Source organism: Salmo salar, chromosome 10 (assembly GCF_965601325.2).
Source record: "Salmo salar chromosome 10, fSalSal1, whole genome shotgun sequence".
Taxonomy (NCBI): domain Eukaryota; kingdom Metazoa; phylum Chordata; class Actinopteri; order Salmoniformes; family Salmonidae; genus Salmo; species Salmo salar.
The window spans coordinates 111,051,621-111,077,858 of NC_138300.1; the positions used below are offsets into that span (position 1 = coordinate 111,051,621).

The 26,238-nt window shown below is 44.4% G+C and overlaps 2 protein-coding genes across 2 annotated transcripts in view; one reads left to right on the forward strand and one right to left on the reverse strand.

Annotated features, from left to right (window-relative positions):
• LOC106561580 (mitochondrial inner membrane protease subunit 2) overlaps positions 1 to 26,238 on the forward strand; it is a 257,221-nt gene that overhangs the window by 172,903 nt on the left and 58,080 nt on the right. Inside the window, 1 exon segment of the mRNA XM_045688754.1 lies at positions 25,691 to 25,746. Coding sequence (XP_045544710.1) covers positions 25,691 to 25,746 — 56 coding nt within the window.
• On the reverse strand, positions 1,348 to 20,715 carry LOC106561516 (leucine-rich repeat neuronal protein 3). The gene is made up of 2 exons (XM_014125564.3): positions 20,425 to 20,715; positions 1,348 to 5,938 (listed from the first exon to the last, which is right to left on the reverse strand). The coding sequence occupies exon 2, from the start codon at positions 5,553 to 5,555 to the stop codon at positions 3,438 to 3,440; it is 2,118 nt and encodes a 705-aa protein (XP_013981039.1). The 5' UTR covers positions 5,556 to 5,938; positions 20,425 to 20,715; the 3' UTR covers positions 1,348 to 3,437.

Here is a 26,238-nt window from a genome sequence, read left to right on the forward strand (position 1 = left end):
GCAACTCCCCAGAAAACAAAACACTCACTGATTGGTTGTCATCAGTGTGTTCTCCTTTTGTTGAATGTTTTATTTCTGTTTTATCCAATATGATTTTGTAAAAGAATGGGTATAAAAGTGAGTAAGGGAGAGCAGTCTTCAACTCCCATTCAAACATTCAAAAACGAATCAAAAGTATAAAAGAACCAATGTTTTCAGTTGTTCATAATCATATCCAGTTTATCAGCAAAGATTAAGTATCCCTGTTTCAGAGTTTAGATAATGATACAATCACACAAAGCCCCAATACAAGATCACACAAAGTCACCAGTGTTGTTTTATCTTAATGGACCACTGAGTGGGGAAATAATTACTTGAAGCCCCAGGGTGCAGTTTGAGGAAAGCTTGAGAAATGTGAACATTTCTATTTTTATGTCGTAGGCTACTCCAAGCAACGAGCAGGAGGTCTGTCCCAAATACAACATGATAATGGGGCAATATTTCAATATGGGATGATTTCACACAACCTTTTGGAGAAAAAAAATCTCCACAGATTAGGCTATTATCTGGCCAATCAAGTTTCAGATGAATTGGGCATTTTAGAAGTGGAAACATTATGAGAGATATTTGTTTACTTTAACTTGAGGTCATTAGGCTATTCAGATGTTTTCCACAAATGAAAATAAACAACAGCAGAAGACTGCACAAAAACCCTGTCCTCCGTCACTCTCTGTGGCTAAAATGTTCATTTGATTTGCACCACAGCACAGGTTTCAAATTGAGAGTATCTACACCTGCTAATTTAACCGATGTATTGAACTAATATTCTACTTCCTCTGTTGAGTTGTTTGTATTTCTTTAGTTGTTGGGTAAATATTCAAGGATTATACATTTGCCATTCAAGGCTATACACACCTGTATCCCATATTTTCACATAAATCACTGCGTAAAGCTCTGAATTCCCTATGCAAAGAATTTGTCGCCTTCAATGGTAATATCCTAATTACAGATGTGCAATCAACCAAATACTGTTCTGTCCTGGCTGGAAGATGATATTTAAAACGACAATTTATTACTTTGCCTGCTAATTTTCCCAGATCTCCCCATGGCTATCATAATGCAATTACAGTATATCATCTGCTGTCTATTTGTCATACAGGGTGTATTTCCCTGAGAGAATGATCAGTGGGTTAATCATATCTACACAAGAGGGCCGCCCACCAGTGTTTCTACTGTTACTGGTGAGGGATTGGGTGATTTAACACATCCCCTCATTCCAATATTAACTTAATTCACTGAATGATATGGCACCTACATTTTTAACCCCTGTTGATTGACACTGGTGTGCAGAAAACACTGATATCCAAAGGGGTTGAACTTGTTTATTGTTAGGAACAGTTTCTCAGTGCTATTACGGCAAGGAATTTTAACAGTTACAATTCCTTGTAATATGGCACGGTGGGAGTTTATGTGAGCAATACTTAACATATGTAACAGTTTCTTTCCTGTTTTTCTCACCATATTGCGTGCCCCCAGGTGGTGCACAAACAATAACAACAGAAGGGAATATTGCCATCGGGCCTTTATTGTAAAATAGCTTTTTTGCATGTGTGAACATTTTATGAGATATTATTTCCTTTTCTCTGAGTGGATTGCATGTTGACATATCATTTGCTCTCATGTGGGGTTATCTGGAGTTCAAACTAGGTGAACGGAGGAGTAAAAAATGTGTGATGAAACCTCAGTGGAGGTCCTGTCAGTTCTTCTCTGAGAGCTCTCCTTTCAAGTAAGCTACCCTAATGAACCAGGGAATATACTAAAGACTCAAGTTCCCTTAATGAGCATTCTTATCTTGTTGTTATCTTGTTGTGCAATTATCTCACTGTGCAGTCAAATAAAAACATACACACATCTCTAATACCTACAGCAGTACTGTTGTTCCACCTTCAATATATCAAACCTGCACCTTGTCTATCCTGTCCCTGTTCATACTGACTTCTAGCCCTAGTAGACACTTTGTCCTCGTTTTGCGCTCCATTTGTCTCCTTCCCCTCTCGGTGGGTGGCGATAATGTGAAGTGCTTAACAAACGAGCCCAAGAGTTGCTGAGCTGTTCCTGTAATGGCATCCGTGTCTCGCCAGTGTCACGGAGGGAAGGGGCGCACCGCACCGCGCTCCGGTGCTAGCAGCCTCCATGTGTTCTCGCTGACCTATGCACTACCTGCGCTCTAATGGGTCATATTTTAGCTCCCGTGGCGGTGACAAATGGCTCCACTCTAAAAGCCCTGTCCAAGGTGCTGAAACTCAGTTGATATATGGCGGAGTCCCTCTGATAAATGCCCCCATCAGTCCGCATGTGACGCCGATTCATCACCTCTCTGAGGTTTATGTTAGGAATCCATATTGGGTTTTAAATGAAAGAGAATATATTGCAATTCAAAGTCATTGGGTTTCTCTGATGCCACACACACACACACACATATATGAAGTACAGTGTGTAAGTTATATACACACACACTCTCTCTTACTCCCCAGTCATTGCCAAAACACGTCGTCCTGCCTGAGATTGCATTTTAGTAACAATGTTAAAATGTCCGCCTTCAAGGGCAGTCCCAGTAATTGTGTTTGTCTACATCACACTGTTTTCCTTTTGCATGGTTTAGACAGTGATATGAAAAGATTTATGGGATTCATATTTATGAATTATAACATTTTGCATTTCATGGATAGCTGAGTGTTATTGATAAAGGAAGCTTAGATTGTTCCTTTCAGAGCATCCCAATATCGTATTCAGATTGTTCTAAGCAAGTCATCCTTGAAGTTGGGTCTTTCGTAATTACAATTTCAAGTAAGTAAGAGAAAGCATTACATTTCAATTAAAATACAATGTACTTTTTAATGAAAAAAAATTATTTGATCATAAAATTGTTTACATATACACTGTTATTGTCTACTAGTCTAACAAGTTTTGCCAATTATAAACTGTATACGAGTGCTATTTCTTACTTATGGCCCTTGAGGTTTATTTAAACAGCACAGAAAATATTCCTCATTGTGGACCACAAAGACATCTCCACAAGGCGTTATAAAGCACAAGTCAATAACCGAGAGAGAAGACACAGTCTTTGTGCTGTGCTTTTTTGCAGTTGCACTGCATGAATGACCGATCAGTAGCCACGTATATCGCAATCTAGATACCTGTCTGTGCACGTTTTTGCTGCAATGACATAATTGTGTTGTATAAAAGAGTCTGTGGGTCTGGGATTAGCTGGTTACGTATTTATGCGTGAGGGCGCCGGCTTATGGTTCCATCATGTGTTCCAAGTTCCAGGAGTTCCAGAACCCAATGCTCTGTCATTGTCATGAAAAGAGGGCACATGAATCACACATGTCCAACACTCTTTCACCTTGTTTAAAATCCAGAACATTCATTTTCCTGCTCCAAGGCCGTTTCTTTCATTACATGGAGTTGTCTGGCAAGTCTATTACGGTTGCCTTCACCTTGACTCCAGCCACACAGAGTTCTGTGAGAGAAGAGGCGGAGCTGGGGCGGGTGCTAGGACCCAGCATTGACTCAGTTTGGTCCACCATCAACTTCCTGTAAAAGTGTTGGCTTTGCAGAGATGTGTATATGATGGAGCAAGCCACAGCGACCACGATGAAAAGCACAGCACATGCAGCCATCACCACTGTGTCCCACTTCTCACTGCTCTCCACCGTGTAAGCCAGTCCCTTTGTGGTGACATTGACACAGTCCTTGTTGTGTCTGAGCTGCATGCTCGTGACTTCCACACACACCCGGTACTGGGTGGAGGGGTTCAGGTGGGTGAGACGATACACCTTCACATCGGTTGGTACTCTAGCAGTGTATGCCATGGAGGGATGCTTAGCATTTGCCATTGTGAACCACTTTATATTGGATATAAGACCACCGTGAGTATTATCCCAAGACACTGAAACAGAGTTGGGCTGCACTGATCTAACGTCCACATGTAAAGCATTGCCATTATCAGAAGGATGTGGAAAGTATCCATCTACCACCAACAACACAGACTTGAGGTCTGCACCAACAAGATTGTGAGCGACACAGGTGTACAGCCCTGCCTCAAGCATGGTAGTGTCATAGATGTCAAAGGTCCCCTCTGGATGCATGTAGTACTTATCAGACACACTGTTGGGCAGGACTCTGTCCCCGGAGGGGGTGACCCAGTATATCTCTGGCTCCGGCTCTCCGAATGCCCGGCAGTGAAGCGTCACTGAGCTCCTTTTCCCAACGGTGACACGATCTGGGAGGCTCCCGGGCGAGATGAGCGGGAGGCAAATCTCGGTCATCTCTCTGAAGTGGACCTTGCGGACGTGCTGGCCCTGGTACTCCGGCGGATCCACACAGAAGAGGGAATCTGGCTCCATGAAGCGCACGCCGGTCTGGTTCATGTTGATCCAGCGGATGACGCAGTCGCAGCGGATGGGGTTGCTGTGCATGCTAACCTCACGCAGGTTGGGCAGGGAGTCCACGGTGCTGTGGTGAAGAGCGCTGAGGGCATTGCTGTTCAGCATCAGTGTCTCGAGTCTCGGCAACTTGTGGAAGGCATTGGGGTGGATGTAGGAGAGCTTGGGGTTGTTGGTGGCCTCGATCTTGGTCAGCTCTGGAAGATTGTTGAGGGCGAAGCTGTCGATGGACACCAGCACAGGCATGCTGTTGATGCCCAACTCTTTGAGGTGGATCATGTCCACAAAGTCCCCTCTCTGAATCCTCTCGATGGGGTTCTTGTTGAGATCCAGAAACTTCAGGCTCTTGGCTTTCTTCAGAGCGGCTTGTGGCACTCTGTCAAACAGGTTGTCGAAAAATGAAACACTCTCCAGGTTGTCGAGGCCAACCAGAGTTTCATCTGGGATTTCGGAGAGATTCATCCTGGCCAGAACCAAGCTGCGTAGGTTGACCAGGGGCTTGAAGTTCATGTCTGACAATTGGGCGATGGGGTTCTCCCCAATCATCAGGATCTCCAGGCGGGGCAGAGGCTGAAACCACACCCTGTTGATGCCCCTGAGGTGGTTGGAGTTGAGATGGAGCCGCAGGAGCCTCCCTAGCCCTCTAAAAGCACCAGGACTGATGGATGAGATCAGGTTGTGGTTGATGTAGAACTCCTGGAGGTTGGGCAGGGATGGGAGACAGTTGTCTGACAGTGCCTGAACCCAGTTCTCCTCCATGTGCAGTGACAGCAGCTGGGGAAGAGGACCCAGATGGACATCGCTCACAGAGGATATGTTATTCTGGGATAAATCTATCTCTGTGATATTAGCCAGGTAATCCAAAGGTTTCTCAACACTGATGATATTGTTGGTCTGTAACAATAGCACCTGTGTGTCTGAGGGCAGTCTCTCTGGCATTGTTGATAGGCCTAAGTCATTACAGTCCACCGTGGGAGCCTCGGTATAAATAGAGCTTGGAGAGAACCAGGGTCGTATCTCACACCGGCACAATGCAGAACAATGAGCAGCGCCCCCCTCCGAGGCCAGAACAAAGGCTGTCAGAGCTAGCTCCGCTAACAAACAAGCCAAGAACGCAGTCTTCTTCATCTTGGCCCCCTATTACCTTGAACTAGAAATTGGTCCTTATGGAGTCAGCTGTTAGCACTGTTAACTTCACAAATAAAGGCTCATTTGTTACCGCAGTGAGACAGAACGGATTTCTGCTGATGCCTGGTCCCTAAAGCTTTGGCCTTTTTGTAGTCGTTGTCTAGTCCTTGGCAATGAGGAAAGGAGCAGCCTTTCTTCAATTTACACTGTGCCAGGTTGTCAGGCAAGTTGGATGTGTGAAGGTCAATGTATCCTTCAGGAAGTCTGTCGGTGAAGAACAGGGAGGGTTGAGGAGGAACGCTCTGGCTTGGGCTGGGGATGGATCACTCTGTCTTCCATCATTATTATCCTCAATCACAGTCACTCGTCGTGTCAATTTCCATCTGGGGAGAAAAATATCAGAAAAAATACACTCAGTACTACATGGCATTATTGGGAGACTGAGGCATATATTGACATTTAGGAATATTGAGACATATTCTACGCTCGTTTGATTTTATTGCTTTCACTTCGCCATCAAAATTATGAGTTATGATTGACTTGACCTTATATATATTATTTGACAGGTTGGTGGCTAATAAAAGTGCGTCCCAAATGGCACCCTATTTCCTATATAGTGCACTACTTTTGACCAGAGCCTTATGGGCCCTAGTCAAAAGTAGTATAATATAGGAAATATGGTGCTATTTTGGATGCACACAATAGCACTTTGGAGTCACTTAATATCCCTGCAGGGCAAGGGATCTGCCAGAGGATCTGGAATTTTAAACAGCGATTCATATCTTGCTCACAGCAGTAATACAAATCCCCCCAAAACATTTCCCAAAAACTTTGCATCAAGAACAGTTTGAACAGCTAAAACATTGTGAGCCAGAGCCTATCCCAGTTTTACCATACACCCTAATTAGCTACATTTCGTCATCCACCCTAACTCTGCCGTTGTGAACTACGTATTCACATGCACGCAGCAACTGTTGCACTCACACACAACTACCCACGATCACTTCAACTGGAGTATATGACCTCAAGGCAATTCAGATTCTCCCAAAATATCTCTGAAGCTTGCTACAAGTCTTGTTCTGTCTCTTCATCCTCTCCTGCATTATTTATGAGTTGAATCAAAGTGGTTCCTACAGGTGACAGGTCTGTGCCGGGGTTTGCTTATGTCGACTGCACATATTGATGCTTTGATTAATTTGTGACCTTGAGTGCAGAAGCCACGGCTCCGTGTGTGATAGTAGATGAAGCTGTCTGTAAGGCTATAAGAGCAGGGCTGCTGATGAAGACTCCCTATGACAGAGCACCGTGCATATATTAGCTTGTTTATGGCAGTCAGTCAACACACACAGGTGGAATCAAGAGGCAAAAATATTTTTGCTGGTTGTTTCTATTTTTTGTGCCTAATGTTCTTGTGCTCAGCCATCTGTGTAGGACCTGTGTTCAGATTCTGTCCAAGCTGCTCTGTGCCTGATATTATACAGCACGTGTAATATCCACACACATTTGGTGTTTCATTTCTAAGCTATTAAGGTCAAGTGTTGAAATAAATACTTAAGTGTGGTAATGCTAGCTATCATTTGCAACAATCATTTTCAGACTCCTTTATTTCATGGTTTCATACAAGGGAATGGTTTTATTGGCAAGAGATTCCTCCTCGTGGCCCAGGTGGGAGAGGGTGTGTAACCATATTATGTAAATATGTTTTTCACAGTAGATCGAAAAAATATACTTAAAAGAAAACAACCCCCATGCTAATAAGGAGAGCAAGTATTGAATTCTAAACTTAATGAGCGATGCTCTCCTGTTTGCTTCCACGAAGCTCACGCTAATTTCCCTTTTTATTACTTAATGCTAAGAGCCTGTTGTTACTTCACTCACATGCCTTCCGCTCATAATTAGATCAAATGGACGTTTGAGTGGTGGTAAATGTTCTTCCAACATTATGTTAATAAAGTATCTTTAGTTGCGGGAAGAATAGTTGAGATGAGGTGAAGATGTATTGGAAAGCTGCTGCTGTTGCTTTGTGATGCCATTTCAATAGAAAGGCTCATCTCCGACGGGTAGCTAACACTCCTTGCTTGTGTTTAACACGGGTGATAACGCCATGCACATGTATAACGTATTGTCTAGTTGTGTTTAATATGGGTGGTGTGCTATCCACTTGTATAACGTATTGTCTAGTTGTGTTTAACATGGGTGATAGCGCCATGCACATGTATAACGTATTGTCTAGTTGTGTTTAATATGGGTGGTGTGCTATCCACTTGTATAACGTATTGTCTAGTTGTGTTTAACATGGGTGATAGCGCCATGCACATGTATAACGTATTGTCTAGTTGTGTTTAATATGGGTGGTGTGCTATCCACTTGTATAACGTATTGTCTAGTTGTGTTTAACACGGGTGGTAACGCCATGCACATGTATATTGTCTAGTTGTGTTTAACATGGGTATTGTCTAGTTGTGTTTAATACAAGTGGTGTGCCATCCACTTGTATAACGTATTGTCAAGTTGTGTTTAACACGGGTGATAATGCCATGCACTATAATATATTTTCTAGTTATTTATCTTATTTAGCTCCCTTAGGGATTTCTTCACCACTTGTGTTTTTGTTTGATATGCTGCAGCTGTATCAGCAGAGCATCCCTTATTTAATGTATAATTTAACCTCTCTCCTCTCTCTCTCTCTCTCTCCTCTCTCTCTCTCTCTCTCTCTCTCTCTCTCTCTCTCTCTCTCTCTCTCTCTCTCCTCTCTCTCTCTCTCTCTCTCTCTCTCTCCCTCTCCCTCTCAAGTAGAAGTTGTGCCTTAGAGGCCAGGAGGTTGTGGTAAGAGGAAACAATTGATTGTGCGATTAAGTCAAGGGGTGTTGACCTCTGTGGACTCATTTGGGCTGAGGAAACAGAGGGATCAGTCCACACACGGCCCGACTCAGCCACCTGCCACTTAGTAGAGAGTGCATTGCATTCCCAAGTCCCAAATGCTACAGTTAGTTACAGTTCAAAGGCAGCACTCTTTTAAAACACCACAAAGAATATAACACATTTACAGAAATCCCATCAAAGACTACAAAAATGGAGTTGTGTTTGTTACTTCTATAAATAGGGAATTAAGATAACAACGCACTGTCACTAGCATGCTAACAAAGAATATCTGGGAAATCAGTATAGCCATATGAATACTTCACAAAAAATGATTGCACTCACCTATATTTTACCACTTTTAAGTGCTGAATATTGACATTCTCCAAATGGATTAGGGGTGTATGGCAGAAAGGGGGTTGATATACACTACCTTCAAAAGTTTGGGGGCACTTGGAAATGTCCTTGTTTTTTGTCCATTAATTTGGGACAGGGGGCAGTATTTTCACGTATTTGCATATTATTAGTAGATTTGGATAGAAAACACTGAAGTTTCTAAAACTGTTTGAATGATGTCTGTGAGTATAACAGAACTCATATGGCAGGCAAAAACCTGAGAAAAAGTCCAACCAGGAAGTGGGAAATCTGATGTTTGTAGTTTTTCAAGTGATTGCCTATCCAAACTACAGTGTCTGTGGGGTCATTTTGTACTTCCTAAGGCTTCCACTAGATGTCAACAGTCTTTAGAACCTTGTTACATGCTTCTACTGTGAATGGGGAGAGAATAAGAGGTGATTCAACAAGTGGACTAGGCTGAGGCCAATGAGTTGTTTACTGCGCCGTCACACAGGCGCACCGTTCCTTATTTTTCCTCTGTAATGAATACGCTATTGTCCGATTGGAATATTATCGAAGATTTATGATAAAAAAAGACCCTAAGGATTGATTGTAAACATCGTTTGACATGTTTCTATGAACGGTAACGGAACTTTTTTTACTTTTCATCTAGGGTTTTGCGCTCGCACATTGTGCCTTTGGAATAGTGATCTGAACGCGTAAACAAAACGGAGGTATTAGGACATAAATTATGGACTTTATCGAACCAATGAAAATTTATTGTGGAAATGGGAGTCCTGGGAGTGCATTCCGACGAAGATCAGCAAAGGTAAGTGAAGATTTATAATACTATTTCTGAGTTTTGTTGACACCAGAACTTGGCGGGTAACTGTATAGCTTGCTTTGATGGCTGAGCTCTGTACTCAGAATATTGAACAATGTGCTTTCGCCGTAAAGCTGTTTTGAAATCTGACACAGCGGTTGAATTAACTTCTAGTCAACAGCCAGTGGAATCGCGTGGCGCGAAAAACAAATACCTCAAAAATGCTCTAACTTCAATTTACTATTATACACCATTTTAAAGACAATACTCTCGTTAATCTAACAACATTGTCCGATTTCAAAAAGGCTTTACAGCGAAAGCAAAACATTAGATTATGTCAGGAGAGTACCCTGCCAAAAATAATCACACAGCCATTTTCAAAGCAAGCATATATGTCACAAAAACCAAAACCACAGCTAAATGCAGCACTAACCTTTGATGATCTTCATCAGATGACACTCCTAGGACATTATGTTATACAATACATGCATGTTTTGTTCAATCAAGTTCATATTTATATAAAAAACAGCTTTTTACATTAGCATGTGATGTTCAGAACTAGCATACCCACTGAAAACTTCTGGTGAATTTACTAAATTACTCATGATAAACGTTGACAAAATACATAACAATTATTTTAAGAATTATAGATACAGAACTCTTTTATGCAAATGCTATGTCAGATTTTAAAATAGCTTTTCGGCGAAAGCACATTTTGCAATATTCTGAGTACATAGCTCGGCCATCACAGGCTAGCTAATTTGACACCCACCAAGTTTGGGGCTCACTAAACTCAGAATTACTATTAGAAAAATTGGATTACCTTTGCTGTTCTTCGTCAGAATGCACTCCCAGGACTTCTACTTCAACAACAAATGTTGTTTTGGTTCCAAATAATCCATAGTTATATTCAAATACCTCCGTTTTGTTCGTGCGTTCAGGTCACTGTCTGAAGGGTAACGCGCGAGCGCATTTCGTGACAAGAAATTTCCAAATATTCCATTACTGTACTTCGAAGCATGTCAAACGCTGTTTAAAATCTATTTTTATGCTATTTTTCTCGTAAAATAGTGATAATATTCCAACCGGGCAACGTTGTATTCATTCAAAGGCTGAAAGAAAAAAATGGAGAATTCTTGTGAACGCGCATCTCAGTCTCACTGTCCCCAGGCTGACCACTTACAAACTCTGCTGCTGTACTTTGCCCAGAGACACCCCATTCCACTTTCTAGCGGCTTTAGAGAGCCAATGGAAGCCTTAGAAAGTGTCACGTTACAGCACAGATGCTGTATTTTTGATAGAGATGCAACAGAAGGACAACAAATTGTCAGACAGGGCACTTCCTGTATGGAATCTTCTCAGGTTTTGGCCTGCCATATGAGTTCTGTTATACTCACAGACACCATTCAAACAGTTTTAGAAACTTTAGAGTGTTTTCTATCCAAATCTACTAATTATATGCATATTCTCGTTTCTGGGCAAGAGTAGTAACCAGTTTAAATCGGGTATGTTTTTTATCCGGCCATGAAATTACTGCCCCCTAGCCACAACAGGTTAAGGAGAAGTGTATCTATAATTCTTTCAATAACTATTGTATATTTTATCAACGTTTATGATGAGTATTTCTGTAAATTGATGTGCTCATTCACCGGAAGTTTTGGAGGCAAAACATTTTCTGAACATCACGCGCCAATGTAAAATGGGGTTTTTGGATATAAATATGAACTTTATCGAACAAAATATACATGTATTGTGTAACATGAGTCCTGGAAGTGTCATCTGATGAAGATCGTCAAAGGTTAGTGATTCATTTTAGCTGTATTTCTGGTTTTTGTGATGCCTCTCCTTGCTTGGAAAATGGCTGTGTGGTTTTTCTTGTCTAGGTGCTGTACTAACATAATCTAATGCTATGCTTTCGCCGTAAAGCCTTTTTGAAATCGGACAATGTGGTTGGATTAACGAGAAGTTTAACTTTAAAATGGTGTAAAATAGTTGTATGTTCAAGAAATTTGAATTATGAGATTTTTGTTGTTTTGTATTTCGCGCCCTGCTATTCCATTGGCTGTTGGCGAGGGGTCACGCTGGCGGAACGGGGTTCCGGTAGCGGAACGTCTGTCCTTAACAGGTTTTAAAATAACATCAAATTGATCAGAAATACAGTGTAGACATTGTTAATGTTGTAAATGACTATTGTAGCTGGAAATGGCAGATTTTTTTATGGAATATCTACAGAAGCGTACAGAGGCCCATTATCAGCAACCATCACTCCTGTGTTCCAATTGCACATTGTATTAGCTAATCCAAGTTTATCATTTTAAAAGGCTAATTGATTATTAGAAAACCCTTTCGCAATTATGTTAGCACAGCTGAAAACTGTTGTTCTGATTAAAGAAGCATTAACTTCTATGGGCTAGGTGGGACACAGCCAGTGAAATATCAGGGCGGCAAATTGAAAAACAACAAAATGTCATAATTCAACTTTCTCAAACATACAACTATTTTACACCATTTTAAAGATAAACTTCTCCTTAATCTAACCACATTGTCCGATTTCAAAAAGTCTTTCCAGCGAAAGCAAAACATTAGATTATGTTAGGAGAGTACATAGACAACAATAATCACACAGCCATTTTCCAAGCAAGGACATTGCCAGCATCCCGGAGTCCCCTCTTCAATGTTGATGTTGAGACTGGTGTTTTGCGGGTACTATTTAATGAAGCTGCCAGTTGAAGACTTGTGAGGCGTCTGTTTCTCAAACTAGACACTCTAATGTACTTGACCTCTTGCTCAGTTGTGCTCCGGGTCCTCTTTCTATTCTGGTTAGAGCCAGTTTGCGTTGCTCTTTGAAAGGAGTAGTACACAGCGTTTTGTACAAGATCTTCAGTTTCCTGGCAATTTCTCGCATGGAATAGCCTTCATTTCTCAGAACAAGAATAGGCTGACGAGTTTCAGAAGAAGGTTCTTTGTTTCTGGCCATTTTGAGCCTGTAATCGAACCCACAAATGCTGATGCTCCAGATACTCAACTAGTCTAAAGAAGGACAGTTTTATTGCTTCTCTAATCAGAACAACAGTTTTCAGCTGTGCTAACATAATTGCGAAAGGGTTTTCTAATGATCAATTAGCCACTTAAAATTATAAACTTGGATTAGCTAACGCAACGTGCCATTACAACCCAGGAGTGATAGTTGCTGATAATGGTCTTCTGTACGCCTATAGAAATATTACATTAAAAATCAGTCGTTTCCAGCTACAATAGTCATTTACAACATTAACAATCTCTACACTGTATTTCTGATCAATTTGATGTTATTTTAATGGACAAAAATATTGCTTTTCTTTCAAAAACAAGGACATTTCTACGTTTTTTTATTTATTTCACCTTTATTTAACCAGGTAGGCAAGTTGAGAACAAGTTCTCATTTACAATTGCGACCTGGCCAAGATAAAGCAAAGCAGTTCGACAACATACAACAACACAGAGTTACACATGGAGTAAAACAAATATACAGTCAATAATACAGTAGAAAAATAAGTCTATGTACAATGTGAGCAAATGAGGTGAGATAAGCGAGGTAAAGGCAAAAAAAAGTCCATGGTGGCAAAGTAATTACAATATAGCAAGTAAAACACTAGAATGGTAGATTTGTAGTAGAAGAAAGTGCAAAGTAGAAAAGGAGTTAATGGGGTGCAAAGGATCAAAATAAAATAAATAAATACAGTAGGGGAAGAGGTAGTTGTTTGGGCTAAATTATAGATGGGCTATGTACAGGTGCAGTGATCTGTGAGCTGATCTGAGAGCTGGTGCTTAAAGCTAGTGAGGGAGATAACTGTTTCCAGTTTCAGAGATTTTTGTAGTTCGTTCCAGTCATTGGCAGCAGAGAACTGGAAAGAGAGACGGCCAAAGGAGGAATTGGCTTTGAGGGTGACCAGAGAGATATACCTGCTGGAGCGCGTGCTACAGGTGGGTGCTGCTATAGTGACCAGTGAGCGGAGATAAGGTGGTACTTTACCTAGCAGGGTCTTGTAGGTGACCTGGAGCCAGTGGGTTTGGCGACGATTATGAAGCGAACGCCAGCCAACGAGAGCGTACAGGTCGCAGTGGTGGGTAGTATATGGGGCTTTGGTGACAAAACGGATGGCACTGTGATAGACTGCATCCAGTTTGTTGAGTAGGGTATTGGAGGCTATTTTGTAAATGACATCGCCAAAGTCGAGGATCGGTAGGATGGTCAGTTTTACGAGGGTATGTTTGGCAGCATAAGTGAAGGATGCTTTGTTGCGAAATAGGAAGCCAATTCTTGATTTAACTTTGGATTGGAGATGTTTGATGTGAGTCTGGAAGGAGAGTTTACAGTCTAACCAGACACCTAGGTATTTGTAGTTGTCCCGAATATTCTAAGTGAGAACCGTCCAGAGTAGTGATGCAGGACAGGCGTGCAGATGCAGGCAGCGATCGGTTGAAGAGCATGCATTTAGTTTTACTTGTATTTAGGAGCAGTTTGGGGCCACGGAAGGAGAGTTGTATGGCATTGAAGCTCGTCTGGAGGGTTGTTAACACAGTGTCCAAAGAAGGGCCAGAAGTATACAGAATGATGTCGTGTGCGTAGAGATGGATCAGAGACTCACCAGCAGTAAGAGCGACATCATTGATGTATACAGAGAAAAGAGTTGGCCCAAGATTGAACCCTGTGGCACCCCCATAGAGACTGCCAGAGGTCCGGACAACAGGCCCTCCGATTTGACACACTGAACTCTATCAGAGAAGTAGTTGGTGAACCAGGCGATGCAATCATTAGAGAAACCAAGGCTATTGAGTCTGCCGATGAGGATGTGGTGATTGACAGTGTGGGGGCGGGGGTGTGGGGGCTGTGGTGTGGGGGCTGTGCTTTGGCAAAGTGGGTGGGGTTATATCCTGCCTGTTTTGGCCCTGTCCGGGGGTATCATCGGATGGGGCCACAGTGTCTTCTGATCCCTCCTGTCTCAGCCTCCAGTATTTATGCTGCAGTAGTTTATGTGTCGGGGGGCTAGGGTCAGTCTGTTACATCTGGAGTATTTCTCTTGTCTTATCCGGTGTCCTGTGTGAATTTAAATATGCTCTCTCTATTTCTCTCTTTCTCTCTTTCTGTCTTTCTCTCGGAGGACCTGAGCCCTAGGACCATGCCTCAGGACTACCTGGCATGATGACTCCTTGCTGTCCCCAGTCCACCTGGCCGTGCTGCTGCTCCAGTTTCAACTGTTCTGCCTGCGGCTATGGAACACTGACCTGTTCACCGGACGTGCTTGATGCACCCTCGACAACTACTATGATTATTATTATTTGACCATGCTGGTCATTTATAAACATTTTAACATCTTGACCATGTTCTGTTATAATATCCACCCTGCACAGCCAGAAGAGGACTGGCCACCCCTCATAGCCTGGTTCCTCTCTAGGTTTCTTCCTAGGTTTTTGGCCTTTCTAGGGAGTTTTTCCTAGGGAGTTTTTCCTAGCCACTGTGCTTCTTTCACATGCATTGCTTGCTGTTTGGGGTTTTAGGCTGGGTTTCTGTACAGCACTTTGAGATATCAGCTGATGTACGAAGGGCTATATAAATAAATTTGATTTGATTTTTGATTTGATGACAGAGTCGAAAGCTTTGGCCAGGTCAATGAAAACGGCAGCACGGTATTGTTTCTTATCGATGGCGGTTACGATATCGTTTAGGACCTTGAGCGTGGCTGAGGTGCACCCATGACCAGCTCTGAAACCAGATTGCATAGCGGAGAAGGTGCGGTGGGATTCAAAATGGTCGGTAATCTGTTTGTTGACTTGGCTTTCGAAGACCTTCAAAAGGCAGGGTAGGATGGATATAGGTCTATAGCAATTTGGGTCAAGAGTGTCCCCTCCTTTGAAGAGCGGGATAACAGCAGCTGCTTTCCAATCTATGGGAATCTCAGACGACACGAAAGAGAGGTTGAAAAGGCTAGTAATAAGGGTTGCAATAATTTCGGCAGATAATTTTAGAAAGAAAGGGTCCAGATTGTCTAGCCCGGCTGATTTGTAGGGGTCCATATTTTGCAGCTCTTTCAGAACTTTAGCTGAATGGATTTGGGAGAAGGAGAAATGGGGAAGGCTTGGGCGAGTAGCTGTGGGGGGTGCAGTGCTGTTGACTGCAGTAGGGGTAGCCAGGTGGAAAGCATGGCCAGCCGTAAAGAAATGCTTATTGAAATTCTCAATTATAGTGGGTTTATCGGTGGTGACAGTGTTTCCTATCCTCAGTGCAGTGGGCAGTTGGGAGGAGGTGTTCTTATTCTCCATGGACTTTACAATGTCCCAGAACTTTTTTGAATTTGTGTTGCAGGAAGCAAATTTCTGCTTGAAAAAGCTAGCCTTAGCTTTTCTAACTGCCTGTGTATATTGGTTTCTAACTTCCCTGAAAAGTTGCATATCACGGGGGCTGTTTGATGCTAATGCAGAACGCCATAGGATGTTTTTGTGTTGGTTAAGGGCAGTCAGGTCTGGGGAGAACCAAGGGCTATATATGTTCCTGGTTCTACATTTCTTGAATGGGGCATGCTTATTTAAGATGGTGAGGAAGGCATTTAAAAAAAAATAACCAGGCATCCTCTACTGACGGGATGAGGTCAATATCCTTCCAGGATACCAGGGCCAGGTCAATTAAAAAGGCTTGCTCGCTGAAATGTTTCAGGGAGCGTTTGACAGTGATGAGTGGAGGTCGTTTGACTGCGGACCCATTACGGAGTGACCCCAACTTTGTGAACGGTAGCGTACCTAACATATTAGTGTCCTTTTTCATACAGTGAAACAGACTCTGTACCAGATGAGAGTCCACAGGCCACAGCGCAGTGTGTTCTTTCCCTCCACCTCCTAATGTAGTAGACATGTCATAAAGTGGTTCCAATCCACCATGTTTTATTCACCAGCTAGTCAGGCAGCGAGTGACGAGCATGCTGCAGCTACAGTATACAGGGGAAAGGATGTGATGTGCAGCGCGCCACCGCGCCAAGGGGAAGTGACACCCTGACATTCTGCCACATTAATATACCATGGTATTGTGACAGATCTTACTGGTCTTGATGTTGTTGAGCCTAATGAATCTTTGGACGTTAATAGCTTTTTAAACTACGGAATGAAAAGTTGCTCTGTTGCTAACTCCATCTCTTTAACGTTAATGTGAAAATTAGAATGTTGATGAATGAATGTGCACTGTCTGATACATGTCATGTTACTTCTCAAAGAAATGTGACAGAATTGGGTTAGAGTGCACCGGTTGGGGTAGAGTAGACAGACAAAACAAAGCATGTGTACTTAAAAACAGGTATGTACTAGAGGCAGTGTGATATAGAAAATGGAGGATGGAAATAGTGGCCATTTAAAAGCTGCTGGGGACTAAGTGGTGTTTTATTTGTGCATTTACAGTAGCCCAGTATAGCAACACATCTCTTAACACAGTCTTTTAAATCGGTGCCAGATGTCCAATTCAGTCACATCCTCCACTTTCTCTCGAAAAGCATTAAATGTGCCACCACTTTGTGACGCATCAGTAGAGTTGTTGACTTTTCTGTTTAGTATCAGTCCTGTAGTTTGGAGGGGAGGGGTGGTGAGGGGGTGGGAGGTGAGGTGATGGGGTGGGAAGTGAGGTGTGATGAGGGGGGGAAAGGTGAGGTGGGGTGGGAGGTGAGGTAAGGGGGGGTGGGGGAGGAGAGGTGAGGGGAGAGAGGTGAGTGGGTGAGTGGGAGGAGAGGAGAGATGGTGGGAGGAGGGGAGGTGAAGGGATCGGAGGAGGGGAGGTGAGGGGATCGGAGGAGGGGAAGTGAGGGGATCGGAGGAGGGGAAGTGAGGGGATCGGAGGAGGGGAAGTGAAGGGATCGGAAGAGGGGAGGTGAAGGGATCGGGGGAGGGGAGGTGAAGGGATCGGAGGAGGGGAGGTGAAGGGATCGGAGGAGGGGAGGTGAAGGGATCGGAGGAGGGGAAGTAAAGGGATCGGAAGAGGGGAGGTGAAGGGATCGGAGGAGGGGAGGTGATGGGATCAGAGGAGGGGAGGTGGGGTGAGGAAAATGGAGTGATGTAAGTGCCCCTCTCTTCTATTGCCGCCCCCGCCCCCCCCCCCCCCCCACCTCTTTTTATTGATTTACCATTAAATCTATCCAAGCTAAATCTGTCCTTTCAACGTGACCTGCTCCCTCGTGTTCCCTATAGCGCTACAGGCTACAATATCACCCTATAGCGCTACAGGCTACAATATCACCCTATAGCGCTACCTGCTACAATATCACCCTTTAGCGCTACCTGCTACAATATGACAGTCTGCTACATGTTGTCATTGCTGCCTGAGCAGCCCACCATGAAAGCCTGCATTAGTTATGCTAGCACCGTGCCTGTCATTAGCATTAGCTGTATGGCTACATTCATTAGGCCAACCCACTGTGTGGTAGCCATGCATAATGACATCCCCCTTGCATCTGTTCAACGCCGCCTGCAAATAAACAGCAATTTAACAATTAATTAGGGATCGATGTTAAGCTGTCAACTCCCCCAGGCTTCCTACCAATCCCCTCCTCCTCCTCCTACCTACCCTCTCTCATATGGTCTACTGTCATACACACACACACACACACACACACACACACACACACACACACACACACACACACACACACACACACACACACACACACACACACACACACACACACACACACACACACACACACACACAGGTATGGTATTCATGTAAACATGACCTGCCTGTTGATTTACAATGTTATTTGTATGTATGCACCATATAAAATGAGTTTTGCAGGGTACAGTGAACTCGCCACACACATTTTTCACTATGGATTAATCTATCACTATCACAGCTCATTGCATAAATACCTAATGTAATACTTTAACTGGTAAAGCATGGGGTGTTAGCTGTCAACATGCCCTTTTCCACAGGCTCAGGTAGGACTAGTTCTGCTGTTCTAACTGTAAAATGCATGGGATTTACTTTGAACAAAAACAGTGTTTCAGAATCTGAGTCATACTGTATATGCTGGGAATGCGTTTTTCCAGTGTATCAAATCAATCTTTGTTCATCCCTTGAATCCATGTGCTACGGTACACTGATATTCTCATAGTGGGGATTTTGTAGGTAGGTTGTGTGGCGTGGTTTTCATTTGACTCTTTATTGAGCGAGGATAGGATTGGAAGGAAGTTTTCACCCCTAAAAAATACAAAATTGAGCTAAGTCTGTCTAAGGTATGTTATACACAGGAGTTTGAGGTTGGCTTGTGAATCTTAAGTCAAGATTTTAGTGACAAACAGAAACCGTCTGCTTATCATAAATAATTCATGTTTGATAGTAATGCTATTTCACATTATTGATATTAATTAGCCTGCTGAATTATTATTTTTTTTGATAGAGTAAATAGTGTCTTTTGAGAGATGCAGCCATTGTTAATGCATGGAATGGTGTTGAGTGTGAGGTACAGAATCTTGTAGTGATCTATTCCTCTCAAACTTTGTTTCTGTACAACCAGTCAGTGTGCTTTGCTTTAGTGATGTCTGCAGAGTGACATCACAGATTCAACGTGTACACTTTCACTTTTTGTCTAAAGCACCAGTACTGCTTTCTCTTGTGGATTCATCACTCCAGTCCCCACCAGTCTGCATAGAGAACCTTGGGAAAGCAGAAGGACCATAGAAGAGGACTATATGACGACTGCCTCTTTAAATCTGTTCGTAGCCAGGCTATTCAGCATGATATTGGTGCATTTTTTGCATAGAAATAGAATATTTTATGCATAATTAGGCTAGTTCTTGAAAACAGAATGATGCAGTCATCTTTCTGACCCCGATTTAGTAGCTAACATTGTGACTGTGCTGAATGAGGTCTGCTGCTCACTAAAAATGCCTCAGTGTGACGTTGTTTAATTATGAACAAGCCCTAAATGCAGCCGGGTGATGGGAGATGGCGAGAAAGAACGAGGAAGATGAGCTGAGGTGAAAGAGAGTGAGAGAGAGATGGAGAGACGGGGGGGTGTTGTTCTGGTAAATTAGGCAGGCAGTGGTGGGAATGTATTTTTCCTCTGGTTAGAGGAGAGTTCTCCACAGCCCAGCACTCCAGCTCTGTCTCACCTGGATTCCTTAAAGATGCGGACCAATCCTAAATAAATCCTCTTTGAAAACCTCTATGTTCGTCCTCTTGGCACACACAGTCAAATAGTGTCCAACTGTAAACGCATACAGTACTTATGTGTTATGATCCATCAGTAAAAACGAAAAGGGGTCTCTTTACCTTGGGCTTATTACTGGTTTACCTCGTTGAGTTCTGGTCTTTTCTACTGATGGCAGATTCCCTGACTTGTCTTCTTTTCTGTTCTATCCCTGACAGACACACAGAGGCGAGTATACTTCAGTTTTGATATTTTTCTCAGATGTACCTGTAGAGTGATGCTGCCGAGATAACACCGCCTTCATTCCGCTCCAGCCTGAAAACCACAAATCTCTCTCACCACTTTCAAAATACACCCTGATGCCAATAACAGGCAGTTCCTTCTCTGAAACCTCTGCAGCCTACATATTCATCCAAACGTTTCCTTAAGCAGCAATGACAAAAGCCTGTGTTGGACTCCTCAGCCTTTCATTTCCTCAATTCAACCCCCCACCCCCTCCCGCCGGCCAAGCCTCCCACATAACTGCAGGCTGTGCCTTCTGCCTTCTTGGCTGCTAACTCCCTCCACACAGACACAGGTTCAGCTCAAGGACTACCGCATTGTCACACTGAAAACCAACCCTCTACCACCCCAACCAAACACACATGCCTCATACACACATAGGACAGAGAGATGGATAGAAACTTACCAGTGGGAGGTAGTCCCTTCACACACTATATGGACCAGCAGCAGGTATTCCCCTCATGCCTGGAACCCACATGCTTTAGAGCAGCAGTCCAGCATGACAGTGTGAGACTCAGATCACAGCAGGTTTTTCATGTGTATTTCCAAGAACATGCGTCTTCTTCTCCTTTCGTCGCTAGAGAGGCAGAGAGAGAGAGAGAGCGAAACAGGAGAGGGAGGGAGAGATGGGTAGCTCCAGCTCTAAAACCGTTCCACTGTGTGTGTGTGTGTGAGAGAGAGAGAGAGAGGCAGAGGGAGGGAGAGAGAGAGAAAAACAGGAGAGGGGAGGGAGAGATAGGTAGCTCCAGCTCTGATACCGTTCCACTGTGTGGTGTGTGTGGTGTGTGTGTGTGTGTGTGTGTGTGTGTGTGTGTGTGTGTGTGTGTGTGTGTGTGTGTGTGTGTGTGTGTGTGTGTGTGTGTTAGAGAGAAGCTGAGAGAGAGGCAGAGAAAGGCTCTCGGTTGTGTGTGTGTGTGTGTGTGTGTGTGTGTGTGTGTGTGTGTGTGTGTGTGTGTGTGTGTGTGTGTGTGTGTGTGTGTGTGTGTGTGTGTGTGTGTGTGTGTGTGGTGTGTGTGTGTGTGTGTGTGAGTGTGTGTCTTTTCTTGCTAAAGATGCTGGGTGCAGAGCAGAGCGATCGGGTGGGGGCTGTTCTCTGTCTATCCCTCCTTTTCTCCAGCGCAGTTAGAGAGCAGATCACTCAGCTGATCAACCATCACTATGCTCCGGTGCTGCCAGCTCCACCGTCATTAATAACACATACACACATACACACACAGTCCAATCCCTCTTCAGATCGCAGGCTCTGTTCTTGGAGCTGCTGGTAATTCTGATTGGCTGAGTGGGCTGTCAATCAGTCATGATCCCCTGTATCCCTGAGGACGAAGGAGGGAGGAAGAGACCAAATGTGTGTGTATGTGTGGGAGAGAGTAGGAGGAACGGAGTGACAGAGAGAGTGTGTATGTGTCTGTGTGTTTGTTAAAGAGAGAGTGATAGAGGGAGACTGAGTGAGAGAACATGGGAGGAGGGATGGCGAATGGATGTGGCTTCTTATTAAGACTGGCATTTCGGTTTTGAATCTCCGGGAGATTTGAAGGCAGCGTTTAACAAAGTGCGGTTTCTGCAGGTCATTATTCAATGCCTTTGTGTCCCTCATTTGGCCAGACACTCTGAACTGAACACCTTTGTACCTCTGGCTCCCTGGTACCCTCACAGTCATACATCTGTGGCTGGAATAGAAGCCCATAAGTTTTGATAATTACAATGCTATTGATCATGGCCTTGAACAGCACACCCAAGCGAGAGAGAAAATAATTACATATCTTTTCTATATTACCCAATTATTAAACTTATTTTGTATCCGGAATGTGGATGCCATTGCTTTGTATTTCCTCAAAAAGGACAGTCATTGTCGATGTCAAAGTTAATCTTGTTCTCTGTTGGCTACGCAGAAGTAGTTTGTTGCTTGGCAAAGGAGGTCATTGCAGTGTTGTTATTCTGAGTATAAATACAGTAAAGTACACACACTAAAGGGTAAAACAAATGTGGTTTTTTTTACACAACCGCAAACTTCCAGGAGTAGGACATTCAAGGAGTTGGTCTGATGGTGCCCTCTGATGTCATCGGCCTCCCCCTTGCTTGAGGAACAATAGAGGAGCTTGTGCTGTGTCATGAGGATACCTGGATCACCTATTGAGATGTTCAGGTGTTAAATGAGCTGAAAAGGAGACTGGAGTAGGACTTGAAGGGTTAATTAGAAACAAAGTGAACGATCTTTCTCTACCATGGGCTGTGGATGAGCATAGTGCTGCTACTGTTTGTTTGTGTTCCGCTGTGTTGTGAGGTTCACTTGCTGAGAAATGGAGAGGAAAGAGAGGGAAGACAGTGATATGAGGGGAGGAGTGAGATCCTGGTACCTGAACCCTACACAATATTCACTGCAGTATAGGACATTTATGTCTGCTGCTGGGGAGGTACACTGATTCTAGTTCTGTCTACTGTTGTGAATAGGGTCTTTTTTACGTACTTTTTATTGAAGAGTAGACTAGAGTAAATAGGGTCGCTTTACAGTACAGACGTAAAAGACATAAAACTTGTATTTATTTTTCTTCTCTGTGTATTTGGTGATCATGGTTTTATTTTTATTATGATCTCATAGCTGTATCTTTATCAAATATATTTATTGATGTAATTTATTGTGTGTGTTCCAGATATCCTGGTGGTCCCAGCGCGCACGACCCACGTGGAGTTCCAGGTCTCCGGCAGCCTCTGGAACTGCCGGTCTGCAGCCAACAAGGCTGAGTTCATCTCAGCCTATGCTACCCTCCAGTCCCTAGACTTCCTGGCGCTGACGGAAACATGGATTACCACAGATAACACTGCTACTCCTACTGCTCTCTCCTCGTCTGACTACGTGTTCTCGCATACCCCTAGAGCATCGAGCCAGCGGGGTGGTGGCACTGGAATCCTCATCTCTCCCAAGTGGACATTCTCTCTTTCTCCCCTGACCCATCTGTCCATCTCCTCATTTGAATTCCATGCTGTCACAGTTGCCAGCCCTTTCAAGCTTAACATCCTTATCATTTATCGCCCTCCAGGTTCCCTTGGAGAGTTCATCAATGAGCTTGACGCCTTGATAAGTTCCTTTCCTGAAGATGGCTCACCTCTCACAGTTCTGGGTGACTTTAACCTCCCCACGTCTACCTTTGACTCATTCCTCTCTGCCTCCTTCTTTCCACTCCTCTCCTCTTTTGACCTCACCCTCTCACCTTCCCCCCCTACTCACAAGGCAGGCAATACGCTTGACCTCATCTTTACTAGATGCTGTTCTTCCACTAATCTCATTGCAACTCCCCTCCAAATCTCCGACCACTACCTTGTATCCTTTTCCCTCTTGCTCTCATCCAACACTTCTCACTCTGCCCCTACTCGGATGGTATTGCGCCGTCCCAACCTTCGCTCTCTCTCTCCCGCTACTCTCTCCTCTTCCATCCTATCATCTCTTCCCTCTGCTCAAACCTTCTCCAACCTATCTCCTGATTCTGCCTCCTCAACCCTCCTCTCCTCCCTTTCTGCATCCTTTGATTTTCTCTGTCCCCTATCCTCCAGGCCGGCTCGGTCCTCCCCTCCTGCTCCGTGGCTCGACGACTCACTACGAGCTCACAGAACAGGGCTCCGGGCAGCCGAGCGGAAATGGAGGAAAACTCGCCTCCCTGCGGACCTGGCATCCTTTCACTCCCTCCTCTCTACATGCTCCTCTTCTGTCTCTGCTGCTAAAGCCACTTTCTACCACTCTAAATTCCAAGCATCTGCCTCTAACCCTAGGAAGCTCTTTGCTACCTTCTCCTCCCTCCTGAATTCTCCCCCCCCCCCCCCCTCCTCCCTCTCTGCGGATGACTTCGTCAACCATTTTGAAAAGAAGGTTGACGATATCCGATCCTCGTTTGCTAAGTCAAACGACACCGCTGGTCCTGCTCACACTGCCCTACCCTGTGCTTTGACCTCTTTCTCCCCTCTCTCTCCAGATGAAATCTCGCGTCTTGTGACGGCTGGCCGCCCAACAACCTGCCCACTTGACCCTATCCCCTCCTCTCTTCTCCAGACCATTTCCGGAGACCTTCTCCCCTACCTCACCTCGCTCATCAACTCATCCTTGACCGCTGGCTACGTCCCTTCGGTCTTCAAGAGAGCGAGAGTTGCACCACTTCTGAAAAAACCTATACTCGATCCCTCCGATGTCAACAACTACAGACCAGTATCCCTTCTTTCTTTTCTCTCCAAAACTCTTGAACGTGCCGTCCTTGGCCAGCTCTCCTGCTATCTCTCTCAGAATGACCTTCTTGATCCTAATCAGTCAGGTTTCAAGACTGGGCATTCAACTGAGACTGCTCTTCTCTGTGTCACGGAGGCTCTCCGCACTGCTAAAGCTAACTCTCTCTCCTCTGCTCTCATCCTTCTAGACCTATCTGCTGCCTTTGATACTGTGAACCATCAGATCCTCCTCTCCACCCTCTCTGAGTTGGGCATCTCCGGCGCGGCCCACATTTGGATTGCGTCATACCTGACAGGTCGCTCCTACCAGGTGGCGTGGCGAGAATCTGTCTCCGCACCATGCGCTCTCACCACTGGTGTCCCCCAGGGCTCTGTTCTAGGCCCTCTCCTATTCTCGCTATACACCAAGTCACTTGGCTCTGTCATATCCTCACATGGTCTCTCCTATCATTGCTATGCAGACGACACACAATTAATCTTCTCCTTTCCCCCTTCTGATAACCAGGCGGCGAATCGCATCTCTGCATGTCTGTCAGACATATCAGTGTGGATGACGGATCACCACCTCAAGCTGAACCTCGACAAGACGGAGCTGCTCTTCCTCCAGGGGAAGGACTGCCCGTTCCATGATCTGGCCATCACGGTTGACAACTCCCTTGTGTCCTCCTCCCAGAGTGCTAAGAACCTTGGCGTGATCCTGGACAACACCCTGTCGTTCTCCACTAACATCAAGGCGGTGACCCGATCCTGTAGGTTCATGCTCTACAACATTCGCAGAGTACGACCCTGCCTCACACAGGAAGCGGCGCAGGTCCTAATCCAGGCACTTGTCATCTCCCGTCTGGATTACTGCAACTCGCTGTTGGCTGGGCTCCCTGCCTGTGCCATTAAACCCCTACAACTCATCCAGAACGCCGCAGCCCGTCTGGTGTTCAACCTTCCCAAGTTCTCTCACGTCACCCCGCTCCTCCGCTCTCTCCACTGGCTTCCAGTTGAAGCTCGCATCCGCTACAAGACCATGGTGATTGCCTACGGAGCTGTGAAGGGAACGGCACCTCCATACCTTCAGGCTCTGATCAGGCCCTACACCCAAACAAGGGCACTGCGTTCATCCACCTCTGGCCTGCTGGCCCCCCTACCTCTGAGGAAGCACAGTTCCCGCTCAGCCCAGTCAAAACTGTTCGCTGCTCTGGCACCCCAATGGTGGAACAAGCTCCCTCACGACGCCAGGACAGCGGAGTCAATCACCACCTCCCGTAGACACCTGGAACCCCACCTCTTTAAGGAATACCTAGGATAGGATAAAGTAATTCTTCTAACCCCCCCCCCCCTTAAAAGATTTAGATGCACTATTGTAAAGTGGTTGTTCCACTGGATATCATAAGGTGAATGCACCAATTTGTAAGTCGCTCTGGATAAGAGCGTCTGCTAAATGACTTAAATGTAAATGTAAATATCCCAAGAACCCCCAGCAGAAGATCATCAAGAGGGTCATAGCCTGGGAGGGAGACTTCATTACGTACGTACAGAACAAGCTCTTTCCCCATAGCTTTATCAAATCAAACTTAAAACACAAAGGATGTCTAAAATAAAAAACTGATTAAAGGCTTATGTGAAGACTTCCTATGTGAAAACTTTCATACATGAAGGGCACTTGTCGGCATTTGCTGTATGATTGATGAGAATCTCCATATTGCAAATGGACGGTCCCTTACTAGATGTCCGCGAATGTTTCTAAAATTCGCCGAATGCGGCGGGCCGTGTACCTGGGCAAGATCTTCCGGGAAGTCATCGAACGAAGTCTCTCGGACATTTGGTTTCCGTTTTATAAAATGTTCCAATTTTGGTCATTTTTCCGCTGTCCCGGTAAATTCCACCAGATGGTGAATTAAATCTTATTGCAAATGTACAAAATATCAACAATCACGACATAGCCATTTCTCCTAAACGGAAAAGACTTCGAAGACGAAACTTGGTGAGCATAGGTTTGGACAAATGGGCTGTTAGCCCA